Here is a 20,792-nt window from a genome sequence, read left to right on the forward strand (position 1 = left end):
TAACAGCAATACAAGAAACTATATGTGTGAGGGAAGGAGGTTATACGAGAACTCTGTGTTGTCTGTTCAGTTTTTCTAGAAATCTAAAATCATTCTTTAAAAAAATAGTGAAAATAAAATCGCGGGCAAGGGGGGAATGAACTGGAAAGAGACGAGAGAACTTTCTGAGGTGAAGGAAATATTCTGTACCATGGTGTGGTGTGAATCAGACAGGTATATACAGCTGTCGAAAATCATCAGACTATATCATCTGTGCTTTTCACTATGTGTAAACGTGCCTCAATTAAAAAGAAAGAATTAAAAGAAAACAAATAAAAAGGCAAAAGAGAGGCAAGATTACATATATTTTAGCCCCTATGCTCAATTTTGCTCCTGATTCCACAATTTTCTGCTTTATTTTAGTTTGGTATACATGAATTGATCAAACACTTAACTACCTCAAAAGAAAAGAGTAATTTTCACAGGATAAATCAAAACATTTGAACATTAAGCAGTATTATAGGACAAAATGAAATAAATTTTGAACATCCTTAGATAACGAAAGGATAATTAAAAAGTAGGAATAGGCCGGGCGCGATGGCTCACGCCTAAAATCCCAGTACTTTGGGAGGCCGAGCTGAGAGGACTATCTGAGCCCACAGGTTCGAGACCAACCTGGGCAACGTGGTGAGACCTCATCTCTACAACTCAAAAAAATTAATCCAGTGTGGAGGCATACGCCTGGGATTCCAGTTACTTGGAAGGCTGAGGTGGAAAGATCGCCTGACCCCAGAAGGGCAAGGCTGCGGTGGCTAGGAGCATGCCACTGCCCTCCAGCCTGAGTGAGAGTGAGACTTCGACTCAAAGAAACAAACAAAAAAAGTAGGAATAATTAATGGTGAAGTTTCATTTTCCTGTAAGAACTTGATGCTCAGGAAAGTAAATCTCTTACATGAGAAATCTAGAGGTGACTTAAAATCTACCGCTTTTGGCCAGGCATGGTAGCACAGGCTTGTAATCCCAGCACTTTGGGAGGCTGAGGCAGGAGGATGGCTTGAGCCCAGGAATTTGACACCAGCCTGGGCAACATAGGAAGACCTCATCTCTACAAAAAATAAAAAAATTAGCCAGGCATGTGACACATGCCTATAGTCCCAGTCATTTGGGAGACAGACGGGAGGATCACCTGTGCCTAGGAGGTTAAAGCTGAAGTGAGACATGACTGTGCCCTTGCACTCCAGCCTGGATGACACAGTGAGACCTAACCCAGGGGAAAAAAAAAAAAAAAAGGCCAAGCTAGGTGGCTCACACCTATAATCCCAGCACTTTGGGAGGCCGAAGTGAGGGGTTCGAGACCAGCCTGGGCAACTTGGAGACCTCTTCTCTAAAATAAATTTTAAAAAATTAGCTAGACGTGGTGGCACCCACCTGTAGTTCCAGCTACTCGGAAGGCTGAGGCAGAAGGTCAAGGCTGTGGTGGCCATGAGTGTGCCACTGCACCCCAGCGTGGGCGACAGAGTGAGACTCCAACTCAAACATACACACACAAAATAATCAACACTAACTTTTCACCTTCCAAACTACATAAATCCATTTTCAACACATAAAGAAACCTCAAGTATGAGAGATACAGAACTGAAACACTAAAAGCCATTACTACTCATCATGTTAAGAGTCAAAATTATGTTAATTCAGGTTTAAAGCTCAGCCACTAAACGGGCTGTACTTACCAATGTAATTTACACAATCAGATAAACTTCTGGAAGCCAATGGCCCTTCATATACAGTCTTACTTTTATCAAACAAATAAACCATATAGCTATCACAGCCTCTCTGAAAAAGAAACAAGTAATTAAAATTCTACTCCAAGATCCTTGGAAGTCCTAGATTCTCTAAATACTTACACACCAGATATCTTCCTTTCAGATGCAAGGAGCAAAGTCGTGTGCATTAGCATACTTCTTACAGCTATAGAGCTTAAGCTTTTGTTGAGGGAGGAAACCCCAATTTGAGAATAGACTAAAGTGGAAAACAGCCACCAAAACCAAAAGAACAAACATGAAAAGGCACACATCCATGCAGTGAAAATCACTCGGAGTGGACTACTCAGATATGGCCAGGCGTGGTGGCTAATGCCTAGAATCCCAGAACTGTGGGAGGTAGAGGCAAGAGGATTGTCTGAGTCCAGGGTTCGAGACCAGCCTGGGCAACTTGGCAAGACGCTGTCCCTGCAATAAATAAAAAAATTAGCCAGGTGTGGTGGTGCATGCCTGTAGTTCCAGCTACTTGAAAGACACGCCACTGCACTCCAACCCGGGCAACAGAGTGAGACTCCAACTAAAAAAACAAAACAAAACAAAAACAAACAAATAAATCAGAACATCCAACTGGGCGCAGTGGCTCACAGGCTTTGGGAGACAGGGTGAAAGGATTCCTGGGCAACTTGGCATGACCTCATCTCTACAATAACTCAAAAAATTAGCATGGTGGTGCACACCTGTGGTTTCAGCTACTTGGAAGGCTGAAGCAGAAGAATCACCTGAGCCCACCATGCTGCGGTGGCTGTGAGCGTGCCACTGCACTTCAGCCTGGGTGACAGACTCCAACCCAAAAAATAAAGAAAGAAAGAAATATATCTGATACATGCTGCAAACATGGATAAACCTTAAAAATATAATGCTAAGTGAAAGAGGTCAGACACAAGAGACTGCATACTGCATAATTGCATTTATGTGAAATTTCAGAAAAGGCAAATTTATGGAGTCAGAAAATATATTGCTAGCTGCCTGGGTTAGGCAGAATAGAGATTAAATGAACATGAGGGATTTTCCTGAGATGGAACTGCTTTTATACTTATTTATAGTTATAGCAGCACACTTTGGTAAATTTATTAAGGGAGGAAAATCACTAAATTTTACACTTGAAATAGACAAACTACATGATATTTAAAATATGCCTCAATAAAGTCAGAAAAATAAAAATGGGGAAAAAAAGTCAAGACCACAATCATATTTTACCACCCATTTATCCTCTGGCAGGGCCTAGGAGATGGCTGGTCTAATTTCAAGAAGGAATGGAAGGTAAGAAAACTGGCACCAAAGAAAAAGTCCTGCAAAGGCCAAAGCAATTGGTGCTTCACTTCTATCCTGTTCACCTTGCAAAGCAATAAGGTCAGGAGTAGGACAAAACTAAAAGAATTATTACAAGCTGTGCCCCCTAAGGAATCATAAGTATGCATTTAAAAATGCAGGGCACTTTAAATAGATTGTTTTGCAGAAGCAGATCATGTGTGCTCCAGACGTATCAGAATGCTCTTACCACTCCATCCAGGACACACTGAGAGGCTGGTTTCCGAGGATCCAGAGAAATCCCCGTCTCTGAAAGAAGCTCTTGAGAACCAGGACTCATGCCAGTCTCACGCTCAATACGAGACTGGAGGGAATGCAGGCTTTCATCAGGTGGTAACAGGAAAGAAATTATCTTTGCAGAAGTCATATTTAGGATGTGTACTATCTGTATGATAAAGAAAAAAAGAGAAAAACTTAATGGCCTCTTGCTACATGAAAGATTCAGTGCAAGATGCTAAAAGAGGAAAATGAGCAAAAGGCACTGCCTGCCCTCAACCAGGTTCGCGTATTCTCCAAAGTACAAGCTCTTTCTAGAATTATGAAATGACATTCTGAAAACCGCAGCTTACTTTTCTACTACAAGAGATGCTAGAGCCGACAAATGTCAACGCTCTAGGGAAGTACAAAATCAAGAAAATCCCAATTAAAAAAACAACACATTTATTTGAAAAGCCTTATCAGAGACCTAAAAGGAAACACTTCAACCAAGCAGTGCCTAACAGAAGACAACCACAGGGGCTCAGGTGTTCATACAACACCCAATTAGTTAGATCTTTAACTTCCGTTTTAAGAGAGGGAAATACCAGAGACCGACATTAAATGCCGAATGAGGGATCACACAGCTGATAACTGGTTGAGTTTGAAGCTGAACCTCTATCTGTCGTGTTGCCTCAAGAAATAATTATCTGATAGGAGAACAAGGCTTGTCTTTAAACAGGAAATTGCATTGTTATACTCCTACGGCAACCAAGTCCCAGAGCAGGGACCTGCCTGAGGCCCCCAAGTGAGATGCACCCAGTCTCACGAGTCTCACCTAAAGCCCCGGTGAAAGTAGCCAGAAACAGGCCAAGAGAGTGAGGCTGAGGTGGGCAGGGCACTACCCAGGTAATGAAGGACACCCACAGAGTTGGAGGTCAGCCTTTTGAACAGAACATGATTTTTAAATTATCTTCCTGCTGATGTTCTCAGATAAGTCATATAAAATGAATGCCTACATTTCTCCACGCCTTATATTGACCGGTACATAAGAGTAATTAAAATTATCTTTGCTGGAAATCCTTACTACAGAATTAAAGCACTGATCTAAGGCCACTATTATTCCTTTTCTCCCCCCTCTTAAAATACAAATTTTAATTGATGTTTTCAAGCACACACAACTATAGACAACAGTATCGTAACCCTCCTCCCAATCCTGTGAATGCCTCACCTAGTACCAACCATTATTTCCATAGAGCCAATCTTGATTCATGCACAGACCCTCTCAAAAAAAAATTACGTTTTTGTCTTTTAAATTATTTATTTTGAGACAATTTAATTTTTTGTAAGTATCTGAGGTGTGCAACTAGATGCTTTACTGTTGGCTCATGACTGTAATCCCACATTTGGGGAGGCTGAGGCAGAAGGATAGCGTGAGTTGGGAGTTTGAGACCAGCCTGAGCAACACAGTGAAACCTTGTGAAACATAAAAAAAAGTTTTGGATGTGGTCATGTACGCCTGTAGTCCCAGCTACTTGGAAGGCTGAGACAGGAAGATCACCTGAGCCCAGGAAGCCAAGGCTATGATGAGCCATGATTATGCCACTGCACTCCAGCTAGAGCAACAGAATGAGACCCCAACTCAAGTAAATAAAGTAATAAGCAAATAAATAAAGGATAAACTTCATGAAGGAGGCACTACTTGAGCTAAACTTTGAAAAGGAAGAAAGACTGGAATAACCAAGATTGAAAGAAGAAAGCTTCTTGTAGGCGGAAGACAAGGAGGCAGGCAGAAGCAGAGAGGTAGACAGGGATGAGCACAATCTGAGAACACAAGCACTCCAGTGCACACGTGCCTGAAAGGGTGCCCCACAGGGCACAGTAGGAGATGAGGCTGACATGAAGCCAAGGGAAGTGTGGAATGGCAGTGCAAGGGTTAGACTTCACCCAGTAGGCGAAAGGGAACTACAAAAGATGTTCTAAATTGAGAACCTGACAAACTCAGAATTGTTATGACATTCAAAACAAACTCTGATAAAATAACTGGACTAAACAGAAAGGAATAGTCAAGACAGTCAAAGTTTACTACCTAGGTAACTGGAAGGGGGATAGTACAAATAAGTGGCATAGGAAAAGCTGCAGAAATAGGTTTAATGGCTGGAACAAATGTGCTCAGTTTTTAATAAATTAAGTCTCAGGTGCCAGTGGGACAGCCAGGTGCAGTGACACTGCAGTTATAAGGACACAGCAGAAAAGACGCAACTGGAGAGATAACTGTGGACGTTACCCACATGCAATTTAGAGGGAAAGCAAACCAACTGAAGAGACTGCCTGGTAAAAGGAAGCAAAAGCAACGGAAGAGCAGAGAACCCGGGGAGACTCTCAGGACACAGTTCCAGTCGGGAGAACTAGAGAGGAGGCAAAGAAAGAGTACTCAAAGCACTTTTTCTGCTCCACCACTGCTTTCGGTGGCAGGTTCAGCACTTTTTCTACTTTCCCACATATTTAAAGGTTTTCATAACAAATAAATAGTTGGGGAAATATGCACGCAGTCAGACTCGCTAAACTTTTTTAAAAGGGAAATCTTTCAGCAACTGCACCATTGCTTTACTTCTCAAGTGAAAATCCAACAGACATCACTCTTTCCTGTCCTAATAAATGCTTGAGAAAAAATCCTGCAGCAACAGCAAGCAGGCCTCTGCACTTCTGCTCAGGATGCTCCCCTGCCTGTAACAACCTCTCCCACCCCACCTTTTCCCTAATTAACTCATACTCTTCAAAATTTGGTCCTGTTCTCATGTCTAGCAAGTATTCCTGAAGCCTCCTGAGCTACCATAAAAAGTACTTACATATACCTTGTCCTGTACAACCTCACAACAATATGATTCTTAGAGGAAGAAATGACTGTCCTTGAGATAAAGAGAAAGTAAACCTTTGCTGTGATTCACAGACAGGTAAACAGTGCTGCTATAAACTGAATAAAAGTTTGTAGACTACACACCCTGTGAGTACTCTTGACCCATGCTCTGTAACAAGATGCTCACAGATGCGCTTCAAAGTAGAAATGATGCTATGATTCCTACAAGTCTGAAAAAATGATGTGAGATGTGGTTCATGCACAACCGAAACTTTTCAGAGCTAACATAAAACTAAAAGATGACACCAAACCCTGCTCTGCTAACACACTGAGGGATGATTATTCCTTGGCACAGTAGAGGAAAACCAAACCATGCAGCCAGATATCTGGGCCAGGCATAGTGGCTCATGCCTATAAGCCCAGCACTATGGGAGGATTAGTTGAACCCAAGAGTTCAAGACCAGTCTGGGTAACATAGTGAGATCTCATCTCTACAAAAAAAAAAAAAAAAAAAAAATTTAAACTTAGCTGAGCGTGGCAGTATGTGCCTATAGTCCCAAGTACTTGGGAGGCTGAAATAGAAGGATCACTTGACCCCAGGTCAAAGCTGTGGTAAGCCATATGGTGACACTGCACTCCAGCCTAGATAGCAATGTGAGACTCCCAATTCAAAAAAAAAAAAGCCAGAGATCTTTTCAGCATTAGTCAAGAATGACATCAATATGGCCTCAAGTTCTTATTTCATAAAGTATGCCAAGGTTAGATTAAAACCTTATATGATTATAATTTCTCATTTTAACTTTAGAAACCATGTATACTACAAGCAATCATTACGTATGGAAAGACTACCCATGAGAGTTGTTTCTGGGATACAACAAAATAGAACTATCTATAGTTCCCATTCATATCAACCATAATTTACTGAGAATCTGTGCAGAATGCTGGGGTACGGATGGGGTGAGCGACTGTTCATAAGAGTGGAAAAGCACCCCAGCATTGAAGATGACAACCTAAGTGGAGGGGCATGAGTGGAACATGAGAAATGATTAGGAAAGAGAGTGGATAAGATTAAGTGTGTGGCAGAGACCACTTAAAGAGCAGCTCTTGGAGACATATGCATGTGGGTGAGGAGATGCAGAGATGGAGACCACTCTGGGCAGAAGGATGGCATCCGGCAAAGCAAAGAAACGATCATGGATTTGAGGTCAATGGAGCAGCAACTAGCTCCTGAGTGAGGTGCACACCAGGAGGCAGGGATGAGCCAACACTGGGTGGGAGGAAGCCCAGAAAAAGCCAAGTGGATCACTTGACTTGGCAGGCAAAAAAAAAACTGCTAGTTTCCTGGGCAGAAGAATACAAAAGCCTTTCAGAAATTGAGAAAGGCAGTTTATGTTGAACAGATTACAGTAAGTTCAGGGGCAGGAAAGCCAGACAGGAACTCCCCCACCAGGTCAATCCAGGATAATTAGACACAGATGAAGAGGCAGCAATGACCACATGAAAAAGATGCTTCAAAGGCGCAACCAACAAATACCGTGCAGAAGACACTGAGCTTGCTAAAGCAGCAGCATCACTTCCTTCCTCAAATCAACATCAGGAAAAGACCACCATAATCTATGTATGCTCATTTTCCAAATAAACTTCTAACTTTAATGCAGGCCTCATGAAGCAGACCCCACTCAGACTAACCTTCAAGTTCAGAATATGATCCATTAGGACAAAACATCTTGGCTGCTTCAAAGTCGGGTCAACAGGGCCCCCTCTCTGCTGAGGGTCCCAGTTCAGCATCAGCTGCAGCCAGTTTTCCATGGGTTCTACTATTAAACTAGAAAATGTACAAAAATAGGGTGAAAATTGAATCATTAGGCTCCAATTTTCCTTTCTAGTGTTAAAAAGGTAACTGTATAGGTTGTCCATTTTCTTTTCCAACACTTGTCTGCACCGTTTTATATCTTACTTTCAAATAAGTCATGAAATGAGAGAAGACAAACTTTTTTCTCCATTAAAAAACAACCCAAACCTACGTAAGTTAATTCCAGGCAGCGCCGACAGATAACCCCAATTCCATTCTCCAAAGAACCTACTGACTTCATTATTCCAAGAGTCTTCTTGGCGCCTAAGTCAGTCAGCTATGAGGCAACAATTCTTATTTCCAGTAGGCCTGAGTTGTCCAATATGGAGCCATTTATATTTATTATTTACAAGTGGCTATATATATTGATTATTCATTTAAAACTCAGTTTCTCAGTCACACTAGCCACCATTCATGTGGCCAACAGGAATAAAGGTTTCCATCAGGTCGAGGCGAGAGGATTGCCTGAGTCCAGGGGTTCGAGACCAGCCTGGGCAACTTGGCGAGAACTCATCTCCACAATAAATTTTTTTTTTAAATTAGACAAGTGGGGTGGCATGTGCTTGTGGTTCCAGCTACTTGAAAGGTTGAGGCGGAAGGATCGCATGAGCCCAGTGGGCCGAGGCTGCAGTGACCATGAGTATGCCACTGCACTCTAGCCTGGGTGACAGGGTGAGACTCCTACTTAAAAAAACAAAAAACAAAAAGAGGTTTCCATCATCACAGAAACCTCTACTGGATTATGCTTCTTGAAACAGACAACAACTCTACTATTCTTCCACAACCCTGGAGAAACTGAAGCAAACCTCCTCAACTGAAATACACTTACCTACACAGGCTGTTTGGTTGAGGTAAGTGGCTACTAAACCGAACTTCTCCTGACATCTCTTCACAAGCAAATATACACTTTGGATCCTTCTTCTTAATTTTCTCATGCCTATAAAACAAAAGCTACCTCAGTTGACAACCTGATTCTCATAAACACTCTTTTTCTGAAAACATATTTTTTATTTTAAAATTGTGGGGTACAGTTAAGGGTTAGGTATACAAATATGCATCATTCAGGCACCCTTGTTGATAAGGGGTGTCCCCCCATCCCCTGACAGATATTGACTACCGTTAATCCTACCACCCTTAAACACTCTTAAGATTTCTCCCATTTAATTATATTCAACTGCATGTTTAAAAGACAATTAAACCATTAAAGAAAGAAAAAAGTAATGAAAAACAATCCCCATTCCCATGAAGCACACACAAGCTCTCAGCTGCTTCTTACCAGGTGAACGGTTGCAGATGATGTAAAAAAGGCCTGTACCCAGCAATGCATTCAAACACCATGGTCCCAAAGCTCCAATAGTCAACAGTGGCTGTGTAAGGCTTATTCTCAAAGAGCTCTGGAGCCTTCAAAGAAGAAAACGCTTTAAACACCAACACAATGTGGGAAAGGATACTTTATTTTTGAACTACTACACTCATGACCTTCAAAAGAGAATTTTAAACACCTAAATTCAAAGAAGCAATACAGGTCTCACCAGATACTGCAGTGTTCCCACAAAAGACGTACACAGACTTCCTTGATCAACATCTTTGGCATATCCCAGGTCAATTATTTTATGCATTATCTGAAAAACCGTAAGACAGAGTAAGTATTAAATCGTTGAGAAATTTGATAAGACAACAATGTCTTTTTTTTTTTTTTTTTGAGTTGGAGTCTCACTCTGTTGCCCAGACTGGAGTGCAGTAGCCGCTCCCGGCCACCGCAGGGTTCTGGCGATCCTTCCGCCTCAGCCTTCCAAGTAGCTGAAATTACAGGCATGCGCTACCACGCCCGGCTGACTTTTTGATTTATTGTAGAGCTGAGGTCTCGCTGCCCAGGTGTGTCTCGAACCCGCGGGCTTAGGCAATCCACTCACCTCAGCCTCCCAAAGGCGCGGGATTACAGGCTGAGCCACCAAGCCCGGCTGACAACAATGTCTTTAAAGGGCTGTAGAAATGGTAGTGTTGAGAACCTTGGGCTCTGGAATAACACAAGCATGTGTCAAGCTTCAGCATCACCTCTTCACTAGGCATGTGATATCGATCAAGTTATTTAACCTCTCAGTTTCCTCTGATTACTAACACTCCCTACTTCACAGAATTTTTATTAGGATTCAGTGAAACGGTGAAAGTAAAGAACTTCAGTCAGTGCTTGATATATGGTAAAAATTAAACACAGATTGGCTCTTACTTTCTCTTTTGGTATATCTAGAACAAACTTGATCCATTAAACTGGAAAACAAAGGCAAGGGTGACTTCCAACCTTGAAGCATCCTATCCCCTTTAGAGTAGGTTAACTGTAAACACCTATGTAACATCAAGCATGTCCTAAAGTCTGTGGCTACACAAAAAAGCAGAGATAATTGGTGTCAAGCATATAAAGAAACATCCAAGGTTCCATCAGCTCCAACTGACCAACTACCATCTTCACTAACTAAAGAGTTCGCACACAGTCCAATGCAAGGTGCAGACACTTGTCTCTAAGTCTTTACTGGAATGGAATTTGGATGCCAGAGGTAAGAAAACTGCCAAATTACTGATGAATATGAACATTTTAAGAGGCAATTCACAATTTCTGGATCTTCTCAGGATGACTCATTTAAATGTTAATTAAATAGGAACTTAGGATTTTGGGAAAGGAAAATGAGTTTAAAAATATATACATATTTTCTTTCTTAAAGTAAAGTGTTCCAGGCGCTGTGTGTGTGTGTGTGTGTGTGTTGGATGTGCTTCACAGAGTAACAGTGAGGGTGAACAAGTTACTTCCTCACCCCTGCATCCGTGCTGGACACGGTGCTAGAAACAGACATGAACAAAGCCATGCAGTTCCTCCTCTTCTGAAGCCCCTGCTTAGCAGAGAGGATAAAAAAACTGAGCATAAAGTGACAGTTCAGGGTGCTGAGGGTTAGAACTCAGAGTGGAGTGCTGTAGGTGCACAGCAGACACCAGGGCTCAGTGATGGCCTGCAGAGGGAGACCGCACTGTGCAGGCACAGGCCAGTTCTTCCAATTCACTCACCTTTCCACCGACATCCTGAAGAACTATGTTTTCAGGCTTTAGGTCTCGATGTATGATTTTGTTTTCGTGCAAATATCGAATCCCAGACCCTAAATAAAGTTTAAAATGTATTTTGAGGTAATAGAAAACACTCAGTCAAAATAATTTACCTCACACTTGTACAGATCTGCTTTGATGATCAAATTCACATGGATCATCATAACTATATTACAGCAGTTCATGTTTTCTTCACAGAAAACAGAGTAACAATAAACAAACACTACAGAATTACAATCATGCTCATTATTAGAATTAACATCAAAAAGAAAAAGAAAAAGCAATTGAGAAAAATCCCTTTTACTCTTATAGGCTTCTCCTCCCACCTAAATGACCCTCTTCAAGTGGACTTTGGTCCCCATACCCTAGGAAAAGAAGCAGAACCAAAACATATGGGGAAACAAATTCTTGCTTTTGAGTTTCCTCCAAAGGCCTGGGTACTGATTATTTTAGAGTAAATAACGGTTTTCCCCTAAGAGTTGACTTGAGGCTCTAACCCACAGAGAGTTCTGATGTAAACAAATGACTATGTCAGCTGGAAGGGAGTGAAACTGAGTAAGGTCATGTCACACCATTTTTTTAATCAGCACTGGAACATCTTAAGTTCTTAAAGAAGGACTTCCAGCCAAAAACAAAAAACAACAAAATGTCCTAGTTTTAATTTAGCAACAACAGTAACAGATTTTTGTGATAATTTGTTAGAGAGGTTAAAAATCTCTGTTTTGTACATCGACAATACTCCTTAACTCCCAAGAAGTATACAGAATCTTTTATGGACCAAAGGGGCATGAAATTACAATGGTATTTTAATATTGATTACATACCTATATCACTTAGTAAAGTAAGTATCTGGCTTTCTTTAAGTCCACAACAATTTTCTGGTTTGTTGAGTAGCTAAAGAAAAAAAGAAATCTAAAAATATGTTCTGCACATTGCTGGGCTGCAATAGTGACAGACATTAATTACTATATTCAAATGAGAAAAGAAGTCATGATAAAGAAAGTCCAAGAAGGGAAAAAAGTACCAAATCCATACTGAGGGCATCTAAACTTCAAACACAGCTCATCAAAGAAAAAGGGGCAAAAAGTATTTGAAAATGGAAAAGGCTAACAAATTTCACAGACATATATAAAAATAGCCATATGGGCACATTGAAAAGAAATATGGGGCCAGGCATGGTGGCTCACGCCTGTCATCTCAACAATTTGGGAGGCCAAGGTGGAGGAATGCTTGATCCCAGGAGCTTGAGACCAGCCTGGGCAACATATCAAGATCACATCTCTACAAAAAAATTAAAAAATTAGCTGGATGCGGTAGTGTGCACCTACAGTCCCAGTTGCTTAGGAGGTTGAGGTAGAAGGACTGTCTGAGCCCAGGAGGTCAAGACTGTAGTAAACTGGGATCAAGCTGCTACACTCCAGCCTGGGGAACAGGGTGAGACCCCGACTCCAGAAAAAAAAAAGATAGGAAAGAAAAATTGCAATAGAGAAAACTTGTTATAAGCACCTTAAACACTGATATTTTGATCTAACAGCATCAATATAGGCCCATTATGCAAAGAACCACAAAAATGCATGTTCTAAATTAAGGGTCAACAGACGTTTTCTAGAAAGTAAATGCTTCAGGCTTTGCAAGTCATGTAGTCTCTATCAAAACTACTCAATTCTGCAGCTTTAAGAAAGCAGCCATCGACAGTGTGCAAAGAAATGTGCATGGCTGTGTTCCAATAAAACTTTATTTACAAAGCAGGTAGCAAGCCATAGTTCTCTGATCATTATTCTAAGTCATACTTGATGCAATTCAAACACTGATAAAGTTGCAATTTACTATCTCATCTCACAGCATCCACACTACCTTCCGGAGATCTCCTCCAGAACAGTATTCCATTGCTAGAAGAGGCACATCATGGACCAAAACATTCAGTTCTTCAGGAACGTCGCAGGCCTTTACAACATTGGCATGGTTCAACCTAAGAAGAAGGGAAAACATGATAAGGAAAAAAGTTCCACTGAAAAGGAATTGGATTTGAAATGGTAGTTGACAGAGGGGAATGAGATGGGGAGAAAAATTAATAGTATTTCTAGTATTCTAATTTCTGATCTGTATCACTAAAAATTAGCAATTTTAAAAAAGAAAATAGACATCAACATACCATCACTATCACCACTATGACATTTCTATGTGCCAAGCAGTAAGCACTTTGTATACATCAAGTACTTGTCACAATAAGCCTATTACGGGTAGATTTATAATACATTCACCACGCAGGAGAGAATGGAAGCACAAGGTGGCTAAGGAACAGGACACCCAGTGAGGACTCACAGCCGGCAGGCTAGCTCCAAAGCCCGCATCATACTGCTCTCCCCACACTGACTTACAACGGCACCCTGCGGCAAACACCGACAATTTGGGTATATTTCCTTCCAGTTTTTAATCTGTGCACAAATACAAATTTTCCAATACATATGGAAGCACACCATACATTGTCTTCTGTCAGTGTTTTTTTAAACTTAATGTATCATCCGGTCATCATCATCATATCATCATGCAGTGGCTCCCAAAACTGGAATAGATTCCCATGTCCTAGGGACCTGAAGAAACAGAACCTCAGCAGGCCTGGTGGCGCTCATATGTGGCCCCAGCTACCGAGGAGGCTGAGGGGGGAGGGTCACTCCAGCCCAGGAGTTTGAAGCCAGCCTGGGCAACACAGAGAGACCCTGTCAAGAAAGGGAAGGGGAAGGGGAATGGAAAGTGGAAGAGGGAGGGAAAAAAGAATCTCCATGTATGGTGCCTGAGAATTTACACTGGTGATTCTGCCACATGGCCAAGTTTGAGCATCATTAAAGTGAATGGAGCACAGACACCGGAGTCGAAAGTGTTCATTTCAAATCCGGACTCCCCCAGCCACCATCTCTGTGACTGTGCGGTCAACTTCCTCATCTATGAAACGGGAATAATACCTAAACACAAGATGCCGTGGCAACGGAAGAATGATCTGTAAAGTGCTTAGCACACTAGCTGTGGAAGGTGCATAGTATGTCCCCTTCTCCCTTGCAGAGCTCAACCATCCTCCCTTTGAATGTAGGCTGCATTTAGTGACTATTTACAACACACAAATGTGGCAGAAAGGATGGATTGTGGCTTCCAAGGAAAGATCATAAACAATATGCCAGTTTCTAGCCTGCTCTCCCTCACTCAGGCCATGTGCTCTGAGAAAGCCAGCTGCCATGTCATGAAGACATCCAAGCTTCCCGAGGAAGAGGCCACATGATGAGGGACTCTGCCTGTGGCCAACAACCACACATGGCAGTGGGGCAGGTACTCCAGCCCCAGGCAAGACTCTGGATCACAGTAATGAAGCTCCAAAGACCTGAGAGGAAACCACCTGGATAAGCCACTCCCAAATGCCCCAGCCACAGAAATTGTGAGATACTAAATGTCTGCTGTCGTTGTTTTTGAGTCGGGGTCTCACTGTCACTCAGGCTAGACACAGTCACATGATCATGGCTCGCCACAGTCACGAACTCCTGGGCTCCAGCAATCCTTCTGCCTCAGCTTCCCAAAGTACTGGGATTACAGGTGTGGCCAGATTTTGCTGTTCTAAGTCACCAAATTTTAGAGTAATTTTCTACAAAGCAATAGTTACACTAACAAAAATAGGTGTAAAAGAAAGGAGAGTAGTGATTGTTGTTTAACTAGAAAGTATGAGAGATGGGCACCACTCAAGATCCAGGAGAAACAGACTGCCTTCAGAAAGCTGAGGATAACACCCAGCTGACTTTTTAAAAATGAATTACTTTTTAATTTTAATTGTGGTAAAATACACATAACATGAAATTTACCATCTCAACTATTTTTAAATGTACGGTTTATTGGCATCAAATACTTTCACAATGTGTTGCTACCATCACCACCAGCCATATACAAAATGGTCTTAATTTTGCAAAACTGAAACTCCGTATCTACTAAAGATACTTTACTCCCCTCTCCCCCACCCCCTGCCAAACACCACTCTCCTTACTTTCACTATGAGTCAGACTGCCCTAAGTATCATTTAAGTAGAATCAAATAGTACATGTCTTTTTATAACTGGCTTATTTCATTCAGCATAATGTCCACAAGTTTCATCCATGTTGTGGCATGTGTCAGAATTTGCTTCCTTTTCAAGGCTGCATAATATTCTGTTGGATGCATATACAACATGTAGTTGACATGTTTACCTGTAGGTGGGTACTGGGTAGTTCCCTCCTTCTGGCTATTGCATATAATGTAGCTATGAACATGATATACAAGTATCTCAAGTCCCTCCTTCCAATTCATTTGGTTATATACCCAGAAATAGAATCGCTTTTTTAAACTTAATGTATCATCCGGTCATCATCATCACATCATCATGCAGTGGCTCCCAAAACTGGAATAGATGCCCATGTTCTAGGGACCTGAAGAAACAGAACCTCAGCAGGCATGGTGGTGCTCACATGTGGCCCCAGCTACATGGTAATTCTAATTTTAATTTTTTTTAGGAACTATCACACTGCTTTCCATAATAGGTGCACAATTTTACATTCCCACAAACAGTGCTCAAGTATCCTAGCTGACTTTTTAACCCAAATGTAATCATAATGTGGTTATTATTTGAAATAGAATACATACATTTATTGACAGAAAAAAAATAAAAACTCTCAAAAGCATCCTGAGAAGAGTCGATTCCTGTGATGACATCCAGTTGGGCTGCAGGACTAGGGAAATACAGGTCATCAAGTATACTTACTTCTTCATGATCTGGATTTCATGGCACCACCGTTCTCTGTTTTTGGTACTTAGCTCTAGGCGACAAGACTTAATTGCTATTTTGAGATCAAGTTCCTGCCAAAACAAAAAAAGAAGAAAATAATCAATTAGGTTCTCGTGCAGATTTATTTGCTATTAGTGAAATGTCAGTCTAGGAAAACAAAACTCTTCCTAGCTGTTTTAAGTAAACATACTTATCCACAATTCTCTCAAGCCAACACTTTCCTAAGCCATGAGTCGATTACACCAATGCCGTAAAACTGACCGCCAAACACAACAGCACACAAGGGAAAAAGGACTGAGGGCAACCAGTCCCTTCAAAACACTGTCTCATCGATGATGCTAGAAGAAAAGAAAGATCCTGACTCTCCAGCTAACCCGTCAGGGCTGAGTCAAGACTAACATGGGCCCTAGCCAGTAGAATAGCTAGAATGAAGAGGATAATTCGGGGCTCCCTGGCCTCCAACCAGCAAGAAATGGTTTTAGCATGACCAGACCGAAAACAAACTCCAAAATCAGATCCTAATCTTTACATTTCAAATGACATGAAAAAAGAAAAACCCTAAAAATGATTGAATTTCTGTTTCCGTATCTATAAAATGAACCTAACTGCTCTTGCCCATGACTAGTAATTCAGCCAATTCTGACTGCAATTAGACCCATTCCTGCACTTTACAGGAAAGAACCAGACCCCATCACACTCTGGAAACACTAATAATGCAGCCCAGAAACAGCGGTCAGGGCCAAAAAGTCTACACTAGGCTTCTGCTATTGTTGAGGGGAGTTCACAAGAATTTCTAACATATGCAATCTCTGACACAAACCGGAGGTGTAGAATAGGCGGTGTTTAAATACAGAGAAACGAGCCCAGCGGCTGGGAGGGAAAAAACATGATAGGTGGGGAAGCAAAACAGCTTGAATGGAGTGGTGTGAGGGTTCACACCTTGAGATAAGATCCTCCATGCATGGGGAGAGAAGAAACCAGGACCGACTACAAGCCAGTCTAGCCACGGCTCTCGCTCCCTGCAACCTTTCGTTTGTTATGAGCAGGTTCCCAGCTGTAGCAATGCCCCTGAATGCTTTTACCGCTGTGGTCATGGCCAAAACTGAGACCTAAACTCTCATAGGAATGAGGCAGGAAGTTATCTATTTCAAAGATCCCATCCTGTAAGATCCTTCAACCCCTCAGTTTGTATTTCACCCATTCTGTGAAATCCTACCTTTTCGCAAAGAATATTCTGTGGGAAGTTGATTTATGTTCAGCAAAAAAAAGTTGTGTTTAAAAAAAACTGAAGCCGGGCTCGGTGGCTCAGCCTGTAATCCCGCGCCTTTGGGAGGCTGAGGTGAGTGGATTGCCTGAGCCCGCGGGTTCGCGACAGAGTGAGACTCCAACTCAGAAAAAAGAAAAAAAAAAAAAAATTGAAACATCTGGAGATAGACAACAATGACGGTCATATAACAATGTGAATGTACCTAATGCCACAAAACTATACACTTAAAAATGGTGAGTGTTGACCAGGTGTAGTGGTTCACGCCTGTAATGCCAGCATTTTGGAAGGCCAAGGCAGGATTGCTTGAGCCCAGGAGTTTGCGACCAGCCTAGGCATCATAGCAAGACCTCATCTCTACAAAAAAATTAAAAATTAGCCAGTCATAGTAGAGCACACCTGTAGCCCCAGCAACTCAGGAGGCTGAGGCAGAAGAAGGATCACCTGAGCCCAGGAGGGTGAGGCTGTGGTGAGCTATGATGATGCCACTACACCCCGGACTCCAGTCTGGGCAACAGAGTGAGACACTGACTCAAAAAAAATAAAATTAAATTAAGTGTTTTATTTTTCAATAAGAGTATTGGCAAACACTACGTTGAATGAGCTTATTTACTCTTCAGAGACCTTACTATGCGAATTTGATTATGAATCTCCAGATGAAGATGTTATGTAGTACCTCCCCCGTGTATCCGACCAGTGCCCTTTTCCGAAGATTTCCTGAGACTAGTTCCTCCACATACACTCTGAGAAATGCTGCTCCGCCCCCTAGGCAGGGTTCTCGGTTCCTCTGCCATGCTTCCACACCACTTTGCAAAGACCTTCATGAAACAGGTCCCCACATTGTCTGTCTCGCTCACTGGACTTGAAACTTCCTTGAGGGCAGGGGACACCGCTGCTGCTTTGGGCAACATCAGCACCCGGCACAGCAGTCGGCTAAATAAAGCACCCTGAATCCTTTCCTAGTCCTCACTGTGCTTCGGGAGGTGCAGATGACCTGGCTGGGCCACGGTTTCCACTGGAACACAAGGATCTCGAAGTCAGGCTTGGACAAGAAACGATGCTGGCCGGGCTCGGTGGCTCAGCCTGTAATCCCAGCGCTTTGGGAGGCCAAGATGAGTGGATTGCCTGAGCCCGCGGGTTTGAGACCCACCCAGGCAACTTGGCGAGACCTCACCTCTACAATAAATCAAAAAAATTAGCCGGGTGTGGTAGCACACACCTGTCATTCCGGCTACTTGGAAGGCTGAGGTGGAAGGATCACCAGAGCCAGCAGGTCGAGGCCACTGTAGTCTAGCCTGGGCAACAGAGTGAGACTCCAACTCAAAAAAAAAAAAAAAAAAAGAAACGGTGCTGTTTCCCAGTCTCATGAACGAGTACTCTTTCTCTCCTCTCTACAGGTCCAGCTGTCCAATGTCCCCGTTTTGGGCACAGGAAAGCTGATCAACTGGAAAGCTCCTGAGAGGTGTCTGAGATTCTACAGGGACCCAAACTTCTTCCATTTAAAAAGTGATTAACGCCACAGCGACAAAGTGGAATGGTGCTCCACGGCCTGGGGGAGGAGGATGAGGAGCTGCCAAGTTCTGGAGAGGAATGGTAGGGACAGCCACACAGCAGAGTGGGGGTGACGCTCCTGGACGGTGCAGTTTAAACAGGCTGACCCGAGGAGAGCGAACCCTCTCAACACTCTTCAGTCAGTCACAAACAGGGCTCCTTGTCTCTTTCCCGCCTTCTCATTACTGCACTTGACTAGTCTTGAAAATTACTTATCTTCAAATGGTTAAAATGGTAAATTTACCACAACAAAACAAAAAATGATGGATTTATCTACCCTTGGCAGGGACCGAGAGAAGGACGCCTTGAAAGTGCACCAGCATGGACCCCTTTGCCTGCGACCAGCTGACCAGCAGCCTGGGCTTCCAGCTCCCTCTTTTTTCTTTTGAGTGTGTTATTCTCCTCCAGTGGTGACATTGTTACATTTACACTTGTCTGGCCCTCCAGGACTTCACAGGTCTCAGCCTTCAAGCTCCCTTTTCTCTCCAAGATCTGCCCCTGCACCCCAGCTGGAAACTCATGGCAGGAGCCCGCCTCATGCCATCAGTTCCACGCATCTGCCACTCTAGCTGCCCCCAAACATGCCTGTCCCCCCAGGGGGAGACTCTTACCTCCCCTGTCTCCCACTTCAAATTCTGGGCTCTCTTCCCACACCCATGCTCCCTGAGACAGCAAACGACGGTTTTTCCTCTTGACTCACTCCACTATGCTCAAGCCGCTCCAGGCATTTCAGTACTGTCTTAAGTCCTCATCTGGGCCCATATGTTTTTTCCCATTCAGATTTATCCTCACAAGATCCCTTTCCCGGGGCGCCACTTTCATCTTGACCTTTCCTTTCCTAAGGCCAGTAAGGGTGATGAGGGTTGTAATGCTGGCACCCACAGCAGCAGCAGCAGCAGCAGCAGCAGCACGGGCCCACATCCGGGCTCTCCAGCTCCAGGGGCTGCAGGTGCCAAACTTGCCTTGACATTGTTCCTACTGAACTCCCGGAGGACCATGAGGGAGGCCCGCTGTCACACCTGTGTCACCCATAGCAGAATCAAGGCCGCCCTGCAGGCATAGACAGTCCAGAGCCCATTCACCTGCAAGTCCTTTGGGAAATGGCAAGGCGGAAGACTGGGCGAATGTGCCCTGCCGCTTCTCTACTGGAATGTCAAGACATGCGACCTGCGCCAGCTCATGACAGCGGCCACTCACAGTGCAGCCCTGGGACTGATGGCAGCGGTGTCCACCGACCGGAGCCCCACCTCCCATCTCCTGCCCTTCAAGCCATGATCTGCGCCCGCTGGCCCTCATGCTGTCCCCACCTGGAGCTCCAGAGCCCCTCCATGCTTCCAGAGGCTTCACTCGGGGACCACCACAAAGCCCTGGTCCACTCCAGTCCCTGTTGACGCCACACCACCTCTGGGGAAACACACACACGGGGACGCACACACCCAAGGACGTGTAGGTGGGACACGCACCCCCAGGGCCACACACAGGAGCACACACACCCGAGGACATACACGTGGGTACACTCAGCCCTGGGGACACACACACCCGGGGACGCACACACCCAAGGACGTACAGGTGGGACACGCACCCCCAGGGCCACACACAGGAGCACACACACCCGAGGACATACACGTGGGTACACTCAGCCCTGGGGACACACTCACCGGTACACACACACCCGAGGACCCACATACGGGGACACACACCCCCGAGGACATACAGATGGGACACACTCCCGGGTACACACACCCCCGAGGACACACCCCCCCGGGGACACACGCACTCCCACAGGCAGCCCCCCGGCACGCCGGCCGCCCCAAGGGACGCACACCGAGGCCCCGGGACGCGGCTGCCGCCTGGGGCTCGGTGCCCGGGCTCACGGCCCGGTCTCCCGCGCGCACGCACGCTCGCGGGCCCCCAGGAGCCGCCGCCCGCGGTCGCCGCCGCCCCTCGCCCTGACAGCCCCGACTCCGCGGCCGCCCGAGCCCCGCCGGGCCCGCCGCCTCACCCGGTGCTGGTACAGACAGACGTTCCCGAAGCCGCCGGTGCCCAGTCGCTCGCGCATCTCCCAGGGCCCGCCCGCGCCC

General features: G+C 44.2%; 1 protein-coding gene across 1 annotated transcript in view; it reads right to left on the reverse strand.

Moving 5' to 3' along the window:
* The window catches only part of CHUK (conserved helix-loop-helix ubiquitous kinase), a 40,547-nt gene extending 19,761 nt beyond the window's left edge, over positions 1-20,786 (reverse strand). The window contains exons 1-11 of the mRNA XM_021713825.1: positions 20,714-20,786; positions 15,873-15,967; positions 12,956-13,070; positions 11,926-11,995; positions 11,066-11,154; positions 9,544-9,633; positions 9,288-9,412; positions 8,841-8,948; positions 7,849-7,984; positions 3,298-3,492; positions 1,710-1,812 (exon numbers count right to left, since the gene is read on the reverse strand). Coding sequence (XP_021569500.1) covers positions 1,710-1,812; positions 3,298-3,492; positions 7,849-7,984; positions 8,841-8,948; positions 9,288-9,412; positions 9,544-9,633; positions 11,066-11,154; positions 11,926-11,995; positions 12,956-13,070; positions 15,873-15,967; positions 20,714-20,770 — 1,183 coding nt within the window. The 5' untranslated portion in view covers positions 20,771-20,786. The remainder of the gene's footprint in view (positions 1-1,709; positions 1,813-3,297; positions 3,493-7,848; positions 7,985-8,840; positions 8,949-9,287; positions 9,413-9,543; positions 9,634-11,065; positions 11,155-11,925; positions 11,996-12,955; positions 13,071-15,872; positions 15,968-20,713) is intronic.
* Between the last annotated feature and the right edge of the window lie 6 nt (positions 20,787-20,792).

The sequence above is a fragment of the Carlito syrichta genome, unplaced genomic scaffold (assembly GCF_000164805.1).
Source record: "Carlito syrichta isolate Samal-C Ts95f unplaced genomic scaffold, Tarsius_syrichta-2.0.1 Scaffold304751, whole genome shotgun sequence".
Lineage (NCBI taxonomy): Eukaryota > Metazoa > Chordata > Mammalia > Primates > Tarsiidae > Carlito > Carlito syrichta.